This window comes from Siphateles boraxobius, unplaced genomic scaffold (genome assembly GCF_051911475.1).
Source record: "Siphateles boraxobius isolate OS27281-9 unplaced genomic scaffold, OSU_SipBor_1 6, whole genome shotgun sequence".
In the NCBI taxonomy this organism is placed as follows: Eukaryota; Metazoa; Chordata; class Actinopteri; order Cypriniformes; family Leuciscidae; genus Siphateles; species Siphateles boraxobius.
In genome coordinates this window covers 25,850,104-25,865,087 of record NW_027509186.1, presented here as the reverse complement: position 1 = coordinate 25,865,087, position 14,984 = coordinate 25,850,104, and the positions used below count along the sequence as shown (strand labels likewise).

Genomic DNA, 14,984 nt, shown 5'->3' with positions numbered 1-14,984 from the left:
AAGGAGCCTAAGGCGAGACCATCTTACTTCAGAACAGATGTGTTGCTCCCAGCTATAAAATGCATAACCATGTGACAGGATAAAGAAAAGTCTCAAAGATCAACAACCCTTTTAGGAACACTGGTGAAGCCGGAATGAGCCTGCATGGGAAATGTTCTGGGCACACGCAAATCAGAGGATCCCAATCTATCACATCTTGTTCAGATAAGACTCGTGGTTTTCTCAACATGAGTACAGTCAAACAGTCCAACACGAAACATGCATAAGAAAAGGTTTGTTCTGTTCAGTTAATGCAGGCAGATGATCCCTTAATAAAAAAAGAGGCAGAGACGAAGCCGAGACCCCCTGTTGAATATTATACAAAACTAAGTGCAGCATTTTAGTCCTGGCCTATAAAAATATTCATATTGTACCACATGTATTTGTGTTTAATATATCGACGTGTGCATTTGTTTAGATTTGATGGTTGCATTGCAAAGCCATTAAAATTATCGTTATTGATGTAGGCTACCTCTAAATTTAATGTTTAATTTTACTTTGTTGTGAGAGGGGAAATGAAACGTTTAGCTGAACTTAATTTTTAATGTTTTTGAACTTTAGCTTTTGTTGAAGTTAAATTAATATTGTGTTCAATAAAACTGTAAAAAAAATCAAAAAAAATCTTGTAGGCTACAGTATATTTTGTAAAAAATATTCTAATTGAATTGGCTTTACTGATAAGACTTTTGAACAGTCTTATGGCTCAAATCCTTTTTAAATGAGTTTGAGGATGTCTGTAAAAAATCAAAACACTTTCGTAATTCTTGTATTTATTGAAAATGGTAAGGAAAAAACAATACAAAATCAATGTAAAAATGTACATCAAAAATTCCAAATGACAAAAGTACAAAGCTAGAAAAATGAGTCTGATGTGTTTAGTGTAAATCTGACAGTACAAATAAGGCCTTTCTGCATCAGAGAACACTTGTATTGATGAGAAGTCACAAAGTTGGGCACAGGAAGGAGGAGACCACACAACTGTTTCACAGTCAGGAAGTCATGAGACAGACAGCCACAGGAAAGGCATTTCTAATCCACAATATGCCATGAAAACTCTGTACCGGCATTACAAAGCCAATGCATACAGAAAGGAGTGGTTAAAGGAGTTTTCCCACCGACTGGCCACAGTTTTTCAAAAGTGGTTTCTGAGGGAAGTGCTTGCAACCATAACAGTGTTATCTGTAGGCTATAATGCCCAGACAGAACTGGATCTGACACGTTGTTTCTTAGCCATATTAGGATGGTAATTGTTTATCTTGTGGACATCTAAATAAAAAGAAATAAAAAAGTAGCATATGGCATCTCAGTAGTAAAACGATTTATTCACGTTCTTCTGTGATCATTCAAACGAGGGACGCGCGCTCATGTGGTCAGTCGCGTGATTTTATGGTGTAAATAAAATGTCGAATGCTTGAAATAATATAGTTACAATGGTTTTCTCTCTTATTCTTGTTATTTCAATCTGCGCGTTGCTGGGTTCGTATAGGATCACAGAAGAAGAACATCGCAAATAAATTGCCATCCGAGTTTATCACTGAGGTCACGGTGCCATGCAATTGTAGGCTATTTCTACGGACGTCCACGAGAAACAATTGCAGCCCGAATTGGCCTTAAGTCATCAACATTTTTTCTTTAAGATTGGTTAAAACTTTTTTGTACATAAAAACGTAGATTGCAATATGGCATAATGCCGAAAAGTAAGATTGACTGCCCCTTGACTAACTTCTGGTAGGTGATACTAGATTTTTAGACTTAACATAGGACTAATGTCTATGTTTATGCAACTGGCCCCTGGATTCAGACGTCAATAAAATCACAAAATAACTGATAAATGTCCCATTGAGAAACAATTACCGCCCGAAGACTGCTATAGGGAACAAACTCGTTCAAGTATGATTGAAGTTTGGCTCAGTTTAGTTCTTCTTGTAGACAAATAAGTTACAGCAGAAAATACAAATGGATTTTTCTCACAACCTTCAGAGATATTTGGTCCATAGAACACAACACTAATGAATATCTCCATGCTTATTTAATCCACTTGAAAAATGAAAATGAATATAAATCATCAAAATTATCAAAAGTACAAATGATGGACATACAAAATAAATTAGCTTGTGCTTCTCAAATATTTATTTGAGAATTATCTGTGAAAAGTACATTTCATGGGGATTTTCACTTGTTTTTTTTTTTTTACAGGACTCCAGATATTTAAACCTAAACAAAATGCAAGTAGAAATCCACTGGATTTTAGAACAACTGCTTCCAGTGTTGGTCCAAAAAATGTTTCCAGAACAAAACAAATCTCAAACCGAAAAAAGGAACTTAATGTTAAGTACTTTAAGGTAATTTCATCAAAATATACAAAAACATAAGAAACAAAACTCCCTGTTTATTCTATCCTGTCCTTTTTTTCCTCACAAAATATGTACATGTTTAATCCATACAAATATTAACACTGCTCTCCAGCCATTTTGATAACTAGTGGTCTGGCTTTCCCACAAGGCTTCCTTGCAGCCTCACTTTCGTACCTCCATTGGAGGTGACCAATCTTTGAATTAAGTGGCAAATTTGTGTCTCGAAGTGTAGATTCAGGTAGGGGGCAACAGGGTCGGTTTACCCGCACACCATCTGCTGATTGTCCCTGATGGCTTTAGTAAAGGAAGGGTTCAAAAAGGGTTTTAGCAAGGCACAATCCAACTGTGCTCCATTAATATAGTATGTGAGCATTCCACTATCTTAATAATTATCGCCCGTTTTCCATTAATGGTGTGCGAGTGCGCACCCTGCGCCACTGTTGACTGATAGTGCAGCGCAGTTATTGCTCCTGTAAGGCGGCTGAGAGGAAAACCCATGACACATAAAGTACTTCTGGGCCTGAGGCGCTGTGCAGATCTAATCACTCTGTTTGCTTGAGAGCGATCCGAGCTTAATGTAACTTCACAGCATTGCAGTTAGTTGCAAAGGAGTATGCAAACGCGCCGAGAGCCACGCACTCCTACTGACATCTATACCGGGACACACGCTTCAGTCACTATGCTACATGAGAATCCATGAAAAAAAGATGTATAATACAAACAAACAAACAAAAAACACAGATTAAGAACCAAACGTGTCATCTGATCCTGCAGAAAAGTCCCAGAGTCTTTATGTGGTCGGCAGGAGAGCGCCTGCACTCTTCCTGTGACGTAACCCATCTGTTTATCTGAACCCGTGCTGGTAGAAAGCATTGATGGTGTCGGCGACGAATGCGACTAGCCCGCGGTACAGGCCCCTCCAGTTCTGCCAGCGTGGGTCAGCATTCTAAAACAAAGATGAGAGGAGAATGAGCTCATCATGTGTTTTATGCAATTCAAAAAGTGAAAGGGAACATAAGAATTACTAAAAACTTGTTTTTGTACATTGCAAAGCACTCAGGGACTGTAAAATGAAACAGTCGACCTACTTAGATTTCAGATATTGCTCTAATCATCTACCTACCTTTGTGAAAAAGATGTACACTAAGCATACTTTTAAGAAGTGAAAAAAAATAATATACTTTCAGAGAATATACCTAAATGGGAACTTTGGGACCAAATGCGATGAACATTTCTTTGGTCCTAAGACTTCCACAGAAGATATATATACAGTTTTTTAATATTTATGCGACTTCTATTATTAATTTCTATCAGGATGCGAAGAGACTTTCAACCAGTATAACAAAAACTGTTCATGAAAAACATTCCATACCCTCGCTTTATATGTAATTTCATAACTATTTCTATAGTCTTTGAAATCTGCTTAAAGTGTACTGCCAAATGTACTGACAAGCATTTATATTAAACTAAAATATACTTCAATGTCATTTCTATTGAAACTTAGTACATTTAAAATATATAGTAACTTTAATTGTAACTTTAATATAAAATGATATAAGTAAAACTTATTAAGACACGCAATAAAGTAATGAAAGTGTACTCTCTTTTAATTCACTTAAGGGGTCTTTTATATCATTAATATTATATTATCTGCAAATACTGCTTTTTTAACAATTTACTTGAGGTTTGAAGAACTTTAAAAAGTGCACATTCAATACTATTAAGAACTTCTTGTAAATACTATTAAATACTTTTTTTTTGTCACAATGGTATGAAGCAAACGACTCTGGCAAAGTTGATTTGAGGTCTGTGTCTTAGTTCCTTCCCCGTTTGGAAACTGAATTTCGAAACTTTTGCTTTGTGTAATTATTAGCTTTTTCCACTTCTTCTATCCTACAGCGGCCGTGAGGTAATTGCTTCGACTTTTGTGACGATGTGTTTGAGTGGGAGTGAGTATCAAGGTTTATGTTAGCACAGATGTGTACGCGTGTGAGCACAGACACAAGGTGGGGTGAGGCAGTCTCAGACACACAGAGGAGTCAGGAGAGGCAGCACATTACTCCTCAACAGCTGCTATGAGTCATCCGCTAAAAATAACTCTTCATGGGGGGGATCAAGTGAAAGAGGGAAAACAAGAGAGTGACAGTGGAAGAATGAGCTAAACATTACTACATCTTTCGACTAATGAATTTCCAATATAAAAATGCATATTTAAAGTTTTTGTTACTACAGCATAAACTATTATGCTAACGAACATGTTTATTTAAAAGCTTAAATATTAACTAATTAAGTTAAAAAAAAAGGTCAATTAAGTTAACATTGCTTCAAATAATAACACAAGTAAACAGTACTAAAAGAACAAATATATATATATATATATATATATATATATATATATATATATATATATATATATATATATATATATATATATATATTAGGGAGCTGTGTGGTTTCTTGTCAATATTGTTGCTTAAATTATTTTAATGACATAATAGACAACAGCATGTCTTTAAAGGGTAAATTCGCCGTTTTACAAGTAAAGCCCTGTTTTAAGATCGTTTCTGATTAAATCGAACGGTTAAGATTAAAATTTGGAAAGATGCTGCTGTCCCGAGAATTTTTGGTTTTTGTGTTAGCACAACTACAATACCCACCTATACAATGGTTTCATAGGGGCACTTTCACAATCATTCATATAAACGCATTAAACTTTAGTTTACAAAGACGTGAAACTCATCGAGTGGTCTGGGGTGTTCACTGATATGCTCACGCAAAAATCGCTGCAAAAGATGCTTTCCAACAGGTTTTATCGTAGTTTTTGGAACAATTTCCGGTTGTGAGACGTTGGAAAAATAGGTCCATAGTTTTACAACGAATGGTAAAACACCTGTTGGAAAGCATCTTTTGCAGCGATTTTTGCGTGAGCATATCAGTGAACACCCCAGACCACTCAGTGAGTTCACGTCTTTGTAAACTAAAGTTTAATTCCGTTTATATGAATGATTGTGAAAGTGCCCCTATGAAACCATTGTATAGGTGGGTATTGTATTTGTGCTAACCCAAAATCCTAAAATTCTCAGGACAGCAGCATGTGTCCAAATTTTAATCTTAAGCGTTCGATTTAATCAGAAACGATCTTAAAAACAGGGCTTTACTTGTAAAACGCCGAACTTACCCTTTAAGGCTTCATTTACGATGCACAGATCCAATATTTTGGAACATACCCAATCTTTTTGCCATCAGCCTATTAAAAGCTGACAATGACTAATATTATGTAAGATTTTAAGAACTAATATACTACGTGAAATTACTATATATAAACATTATATTATAAAATAAATATTTTATTATATAGAAGCTTTCATGAGTTATTGAAAGATTTTATTTATTTCCATGATTAATATACTAAATATTGTATTATAAAAAATATATTTTTTAATATAATTAAATAGTTAAGTATGTATTTTCATAATATAATAAAAACATTTATTAACCAATTATATTTCCTATAGAAATGATGTTTAAATTAAGTGTGACGAGACAAGACACGTTTTACGAGTTCAAATTGTAAATAAAAGTAATTCAAATATTATTTGCAAATAAAAATAAAAATGACACCTAGAACTTCCTTCACTGTTCTATTTCTTTTTGCTTTATAAACAAAATTTGGTTTCCCCCCAATGCTCAAGACACGGTTACAGCCTTGACCAAAGAAGAAAGTTCAAGTGGGCGGAAGGAGGATCTATGGACCGGCGGTCTCACATGTTACGGTAAAGAGAACAGTATTGTGAGCATACATACAGCACAATTGCACTGAGCTTTTGTAGCTCTGCTCCGTTGAGGGAAGTCCCTGTCATGTCATTCTTCTGCCGGTCACAGTAAACAGAGCCTTCATCCAGTAAAAACACAATGGTGTCAGAGTTCAGTGAGGCCACACGACAGGTCGAAGACTTTCTGCACATGACCGTGCCGGCAGCTCCCTCAACGAGACATACTTGTTTTATTGCATTGCGTGTGTCAGTGCAAGTGTATTAGCATGTACAGGAATCTGAGACGAGTGACACTTACTGAAAAAACAAAACAATTGACTCTTACTAAAAATGAGGAAAGTGGCGCACACACTTAAACATGGCTAAATCAAAGAGTGGAGAGGCAAAGCAGTGACGTCATGTGTGTTTGTCTGAGGAAAGGAGGGGGAGGTGGGTTCAGTCGGGGGCGGGGGGGAGGGGATTAGCCTCTGTTTATTCCTGCTCGCTTCACAGACTAGCTCCTCACGCGATACAACAGGGATCCAGAGCGGGGAGAGGGAGAGAAGGTTATTAAGTTCAGCCACAACTGGAAACTCGACTCCAGTCACAACACTCACTACAGGATTGTGAATATAATATTGATCCATTTACAAGAAGACCCACTGGAGGCTACATTTGTGCACGCCCTGCCACACTCGCTCATATTAACAAACAGACACTGCCCTGTACGCGCCTGTTTACTTAATCACACTTAATGACGCTTTGGCATATTTAAACTGTTGCAACTAGACAAACGTGATCCTTACCCTCTGAAGAAAAACAGCATTCATCTCGTCACCAATGCTCCTCAGCTGTATGGCCACCCTCTCGACCGCCTGCTCCTCCAGCCTGGGGTTGACCTCAGCGGTAGAGCTGCTGGACGTCGACTCTTCTGAGGAGCTCTGGTTGTCTGCTAGCAGATCAGGCAAGGGAAGTTCCTGTTCTGTACCTAAATAGAAACAATAAGAGTACAAATATTATATTAATTGCACACAATTCCCTGAATAGATGAGTGTATATGTTCTTTCAAAAAAGATTTTTTAAAAATTCAAGTTAAAATATTTCTTTATTTATAAATGTTTAATTGATAAATACCATTACATTTTTTGGGGAGGAACACAACATGAACTGACCTTGTCTTAAATAAAAAACCTTGTGAAAAAGAAGTTATTTTAAGAGACTTATTGACATAAAATTATCCAGGTGTCCTCTCTGTATGATTTTCGTATAACGATCTGCATGTTTCTGTGTGTTGGCACACAGCACCATATGATTATAATTTGGTAGACATAAAATATTATATTTATTTAAATTCTTTTAATGAGATTTTCCTTCACATCACCTGAACATTTTTTACTTTTCTAATTATTAATTAATTAATAGAAGTTTACTGAGGAAATAAAAATCTATCGACGTCCGCGGACGTCCTCCTGATGACGAAATTGTTGATACGTGGACAGTGCGGGGAGCGGACAGCGGAAGCATATTTTGGGCTTTATTTGAGCTCCTCAACTAAATGCAACACCACTTCTGGTTGTATAAGATTACCGTTTGTATGCAACTGATCCACTGATAATCGTCATAAATTGTCATACAATCTGCTTAAACTGTCAAACTAGTACCCAAGTTCATTTAGAGTTACTACTTTGAGTAAAATTGTGCCACTGGCAAAAGTTTAACAGGGTTCTCATAACAAAACTGAGATATGTGGGACTGTTCCACTGTCTGCCACTATTTAACAGGCAGACAAGCAAATGAGTGGATAATCTAACCAAATACAGATTCAACAGAGTTTACAAGAGCAGTGAGATTTCATATGCATTGGTAAGCCAAATTCTCTATTTGTTTAAGTAACTTTTGTTAGCATGTGATGTCATATGTTGATCCACAATGTTTGTTTTGTTAGGTCATGTTATGTTCTATTTAACTTTCTCATTCTGTTACGATAGCATCAATATATATATTCTATCTAAGCATTCTGCTTAAATATATAACAACTCATCTTTTATTGATTGAATGGAAACCTTAAATCCTTATTGTTTAGGTGACAGCAGGAAAGCAATAATAGGTATCACCTCTGAATAAGTACTGCTATTTTAACATGGCATAACATCCCGCCCTTTAATAGTAATTCTTAAAAGTCACCATGAAATCAAAAGTGCAAATCACAATTTTTGTAGGATATTGCAGTGTTTTTTATAAATGATTTATCTGTACAGATCATTTTTTTAAATTAATGTGCCCTCATAATCTTTAATCAAAATTACTCTCCAATGAACAAAATCAAGTACCGCCATACATTTTTTCCCTCATTCAAGACACCATTTCACTCGGATACATGTCACAATAAGGACAAAACAAACAGCGAATAGCTAACACACTTTAAAATCCCAGTGCCCACCAGTCACACTTGTGCCCATGGTTGCAAAGGGGCTGAAACTTTAAAAAAGTTTCAGAAAATTCCCCCAAAATCCTGAAAAATGTAAACAAACTCTGGAAAGTTTCTGGAAACATTGCAACCATACTTTTTGCAACCCTCCTGCTTTTGGTTTAGACAGCTCAAACATGCATTTTAGTCTGGGACTAAACATGGAGGAGAAGAGATTGTTGAGTAAAGTCTTTATTTTTGTTTTGTTTTCTGCACAAAAAGTATTCTCATCGCTTCATAACATTAACCCTTTAAGCCATGTCTGTGAAATTGGGTTCATATGTAATTTCATAATTACTTCGATTGTCTTTGAAATACTGTACTTTTAAGGTGTACAGACGAATGTACTGACAAGCATATGATATCATTATACAATGTGAATGAACTTTAATGTAATGTTTCGACTAAATATATATATAAAAAACGACTAAAATCAATTGTTTTTAATGCTACAAGTGAATTTATAATGTACAGTCTGAAAAATTGATATTCATTTTGAAATTTACTAAAGACAGTGTTATTACATTATCGGTGTTTTTAAAGATTAACTTTAAGTAAGCATATGATCAATCTTTTTCTTGCTTAGCGCACTGAGAAAATGCCTTTGCGGAGGGGATTAGTCCTGCAGCCATGGGAATCCGCTGATCCTCGGCGCAGGTGACTTGAGAAAGCGGGAGTGCTGGGTTCTGGCTTGTTGCCAGGGTAACTGCAAGCCGGTGCAGCCTGAGCTGAAATCCAGCCATTGGTGGACAGGAATGAGGGGAGGGGTGGGCTGGGATAGGGTGGATAGTTGGAGGACAGGGAGGGACCAGAAACAGGCTATCAGCCAGTGAGGAAAGCCTTTAAGGAGGAGTGTCAGCAGAAGTGTCAGATAAGGTTAAATGATAGCTAAAGTTAGTTTAAAAATATGAGGAATAGAGAGCGGAAGGAGTGAGAGAAACCACAACATTGAGACGATGCGTGATTCTCAGTGACAGGTCGCCAGTGTGGACTGAGCAGCACTTGACAGGAAGCCAACAGCAAAGAACATGTCTAAACATGTCTGAGCTCTCTCACTGGGGAGGGGAGGGCACGTCCTGCTGCATTTTAACCCTTGGAGTCAAAGCCATTGATTTCGTCTTCTGAATCTCATTTAAATATATTATGCTAATGATTTCCACCGTGCACATCACATAAACATCATTTCACAAGCATGATCTCTATGTTGTAACGCCCTACCTGTAATATCCCTGAGTAGAAAGTCCTGCTGCTGGACACTGTCTGAGCTGAAGGCATCTTGTGTTGGGACGTGGGGTAGTGGTGCGGAGACAGTGCTGGTCTGTGTGGCAATGGTTCGGTGCCGGTGGCAGGGCTGACTGACGCTGCCGTTGGGCCAGGCATCCTGACGCAGCACCTCCATCCTGCAGCTGTTCGGTGCTCCGGGGTTGCAATCATCCACCCTGCTTTCCATCTCTGGTCGGGCCATACCCGTTACAGCCTTGACATGAGAAGAGCAGAAAAATGTTTTAGAAAACATCTGACCTGTTTGAACGTCACCTGGTTTGTTAAAAAATGCAGCTGGACAAAAATGACAACATATATAATTGCATGCAAATTTTAAGGGGAACACTTTAAAAATTATTTAACTCTATAGACCAAATAAAGATGAAAATATTTTTTACTCATGTAGACTTTATGTATTAATAATAATAATAATTTAAGAAAATCAAAACATATTTTCTTTTCTTTTCTGACCTAGCAACCTATATTTTGAGCGTCCACAAGATGGCAGAAACTGTAGCCTCGTGCTCACGAATGTGTTTGTAAACAAATCCGTGCACGCGATGTCACACACAGCTTCTCGCGCGCTTTAACACAGTCTTGCGCTATAGCGAGTCTCTCTAACACTCCGTGCATTTAAAAAGCTTAATTCCACTGGAATACATATTACATTTTCCTAATTACGACACTGACTATGATTTTTTTTATCAATTTTTCTCAATTGGCAACAAGGGCTTATATTGTGAACGTGGAAATTATGAAGCGTCGGAAAAGTGGCACCTACAACGCACAGCCGGTGACTTGTTGAGTGATGCAAGGTTAAAGATTTGAAGAGGTGGAAATTTTTGGAAACAGGCAGTTCTTTGATACACGGCATAGTTTAAATGCTTGTTCTATTATACAAATAGTCGGTTATTGTAGTATTAGAACATTAGCTAACGTTAAATCACTTCTTCTAACATAAGCAGATATAGGCTAGGTCTGTTTTGCAACATGGTAAGTTAGCTGGTTTTTAGCTGGTTTAAGACGGTCCAAGCTGTTTATTTGTTGGTTGACCAGCTACCAGTTCCAAAAACAGCTTGACTGACCACCTGGTAGCTGGTCTAGCAGCGTGCACCTGAACAAACGAGCAGCCCAGACCAGCTAGAAACCAACTGTATTTTCCAAAACACAGTTTCCATCTTAAACTGGAATTTTTTAAGCAGGGGAGGACAACATCAAACTCTATTTTTACACAAACTGTAAACAAATGGTAACGTTGTTGGCAAATATCTACCTGATCTAACATGATTAAAAAAATGATGATTTTTATTCGTGTAACCAAATGCAGTCAGGTTGATTCTGTCATTTAAATAATGTTTGTGCATAATTAAAGAGCAGTAATGTGCCACATCTACTGGCTGCCAAATAGGTAATTTTCACCGATCACTGCAAAAAAAAACAAAGAGATGCATGTTCAACAAAAGTAAAAACACATTTACGCTTACCTTCAAAAATGTGTTGCAAGTAAGTAGATGTTTTTCCAGGGTTGCTATGCTCTGACACCAGATATGTGTCGTGCTTCAAAGAGACTTCGTGAAATGTCCGTTCATATTATTCCACAAACTGCAGGAAAGAAAAAGTGTGTCAGTTCAAGGGATTCGTCATTAGCCGTGTGCTCGTGAGGTTGTAAACTGAAGGGTTATGCTGACAGCGAGTTGCTTTCACTCCCGCGAAGTGCTCGCTTTAAGCCACACCCTCTTCTGAGAGATTCATAACAAGTCCTGACATGCTCATCATCAGGGGCGTGGCGAGAGACGGTGTAAACACACACGCACACACGAGCAGTCGAGACAGCACAAGAATCAGCAGCCCTTACACGCCCATTGTTGTTTGTTTATTGGCAATAGGAGTAGCATTCCTGTAGTTTGTACTGAGTGTGCTGTACTGAGTGTGAGATCTTGTCGATGATTGTCATTCTCTCAGTTGACAAAGTACTTACAATTGTTGTTTTGCATAGAATATTACATACAGCAAAATACATGAAAGTGACATCATTTAGTAAAATATAGGACAGTGCACTAAATGTGCCTTTAGAAAAAGTTTTTAAGTTCAGGGTGCAAATACAGTGCACACCTATACTGCCTGAAAAAAAAATTAAATATGCATAATTGTAATTTTTCATATGCATTTTTAACCGACTGATGCTTGATCCACACTTTAAAAGCTATGATTATATTTGAAATTTGCCGCTATACTAGATAGCCTATAATACTTATAGCCAACATAATGCTCGTAATTCTACTCGACTGGTATTCTTATGCCATTATGCCATAGGCCTACATTCAACATGGCTGACCTGCCACTAACGCCTACACTGTGTAATGTGACAAATTGCTAAATAGGCTATTAAATATTCATTTTTTATTGTTATTTTTTGTTTAAACCTGTTAGTTCGATATTTCATGTGCAGTAGCTTAGACAGTAAATATGTTGTTTGTTTTTGTTTATTTTGCAACACTGAGAAAGATGAAGTGAAACCTATTAATACATGAAACATGAAAAAATATAAATGAAAACCTTTCAAATATTAATAATATGATTTTTTTGTCATAGGCTATAGCCTATCAGTAATATCAGATTTCATGTACTCAGATTTGACGTTTAAATGCAGTGAATATGCACAAAATATTGCAGTTTGCTATTTAATAACAAGCAGCATTTTTCCTCAATAACATTGTTTAAAGTTTCTCAGAATTGTTATTATTAATATTATTATTGTTATTATCGTTTACATTTTTTTTATTGTTTTCTCGTTTGCAATTTAATACGTCATGCATATGGCTAATGTGCTAATTGAATAAGTGTATATCGTTCAACATTCACTGATAAAACATAAAAACTTCGGAATAATTACCAAGGCTGTAGGCTATAGCAAATTCGTTAGTTTTTTGCCAATCATTGACGCACAGCACTGATAACGTGAGCTAATTTATGTAGCCTAATCATGCTAATTGAATACGGAATTCCCCCGTTTCTTTCATTCACTTTGACCTTTGTCCAGCAGCTTCCGACTGCATATTGTCTAAATGCAGATGTCCTGCTCATGATGGGGGCTAACTTCAGATAAGGATGGAGAGCTCCTGTCCCGAAGTCAGCAGATGAAGGAAGGACTGTGTGGAGGGGAATCCCCATTCAGGTACATGTCTGGGCAGCCCGCAGACTGCTCTAGCATGGCAACGCCGTTAAATACATAGCCTAGTTAGTGGTGTTGACATGAAATTCGTTATTTCATAAAAGCTGATACTGTTTATTGTGATAATAAAATTAAATGAAAAGAAATATAGAAAATATAAAACAATTAGTCTTGTTAAAAAGGCCTACATTTGTATAAAAGCAGACTACTGCAATATTTCTAAAATATTATTATAAATGTAGGCTACTTATATTCATTTTATTTTATTATTGGTACAGTGGTATATGCATGGTAGTACAGTGTTTTACTTGTGGGTTTTACCCTGAGGTTAAGCCGCTGAGTACATACAGTCCTCTATGACATAAACACGAACAATTGATACAAAGCTCAATGGTCAAACAGGTAACATGTTTATTTCCATCTCATCTGTGGTGACACTTCAGCACAATGACACAAAAGACAGTCTCTTTACTGTAAATAAATAACTTTTCCCTGCGCTATATAGTGTCCACATGACAACTGAGAACAATAAGTTCATTACCAAAGTTCACTAGAGAAGTGATCATGTGTATGTTTCTGTGACTCTGCAACAGCTATACGTTACCGAAACACAACGTCCACGTGGGTGTGAGCGTGAAAACACGAGACAAGAGCGAGGCTCAATATACTGTGTCCTGGTGACATCATCCTTTACTTTACCCCCTCCTTCCTTCTCCACCGTATCTGATAAACCTGTCTCGATCACTGCTCGTCCACCTCCCATCCCTCATTTTTACATATTATTTTTCATTGTTGTCACCTTAATTGCCTGATAAACAGTCCCTATTGGTGGTGCAGGGCCGCAGCTGCCACCCTTCAAGGTAATGGGAGGGTGGTGAGCGACAGACCCGGGATCTGCAGGTCTAGAAGGCTAACAACCAGTCTGTGCTTGCATTTAGCTGCCATGTGAAAAATGGTTATCGACTGTAGTCATACAGTTATTCTGTGTACCAAGTTCCATGATTGTGGCAGAAAGGTCAATTTGCATGTCATTTGTACAAAGCGAAAAAAAAGAAGGGAAAATATGCATGCTTCCTGATTCTCATTCAGCCATGATTGAACATTACTCGTAATTGATTACATGATATAAATGTCATAAGGATCCAAATCACCTACACTGAAAGCTGCAATCATTACGTATCAAGCAAAGATGATCACGTAAGTTTATTGTTTGTTTTTTGATAAATATTCTCAATAAAGAAACAGAAGTGAGAGCACATTGAAAACCAGTTTCAGTGTTTACATAGGATAAAAAAGGAACTAACAGAGAACAACATGTTTTGTGTACCACTTTGAACATGTTTCCCTTGCAACCACATTAAACCGCTGTTGCCATTTCTGCTGCAGGATTCCTATGATTATAGTGTGTCTTCAAATCAATTAGAGAAACCTACAAGATCATGATTCATTGTGTGTTAGAATTATTCATATTCCTCATTAGACCATGCCATATTTAATTGGGCTCTTTATATGCTAATTATTACACACACAAAAATTATATAATCTATCTATAGGCCTATTTATATATAGCCTATATATTGTACAAATACAAATTGATTAATCGCATCTAACATTGAACATTTTGTTTACATAAAATGTGTATATATTATATGTATATATATATGTTTGTGTGCATGTGTGTGTATACACTTATATATGTGTATAAATATGTGTGTGTATTTATACAGTAAATGCACCCACAGACATAAATATAATATCTATACACATATTATGCAAACAAAATGTTTTATGTTAGATGCGATTAATCGATTTGATAGCACTAATATATATATATATATATATATATATGTAAATACACAAATTATATATATAGCCTATATGTGTGTATCAGTACTACATAAAAATAATGGCACATTTTAATACTGTTAATGAAACTT

The 14,984-nt window shown here is 36.6% G+C and overlaps 1 protein-coding gene across 1 annotated transcript; it reads right to left on the bottom strand.

Annotated features, from left to right (window-relative positions):
* Positions 1 to 792: 792 nt before the first annotated feature.
* Positions 793 to 11,660, bottom strand: bbc3 (BCL2 binding component 3). The gene is made up of 4 exons (XM_077208435.1): positions 11,360 to 11,660; positions 9,831 to 10,089; positions 6,952 to 7,133; positions 793 to 3,339 (listed from the first exon to the last, which is right to left on the bottom strand). Exons 2-4 carry the CDS (start codon positions 10,075 to 10,077, stop codon positions 3,238 to 3,240), a joined length of 531 nt encoding a protein of 176 aa, XP_077064550.1. The 5' UTR covers positions 10,078 to 10,089; positions 11,360 to 11,660; the 3' UTR covers positions 793 to 3,237.
* Positions 11,661 to 14,984: the final 3,324 nt, after the last annotated feature.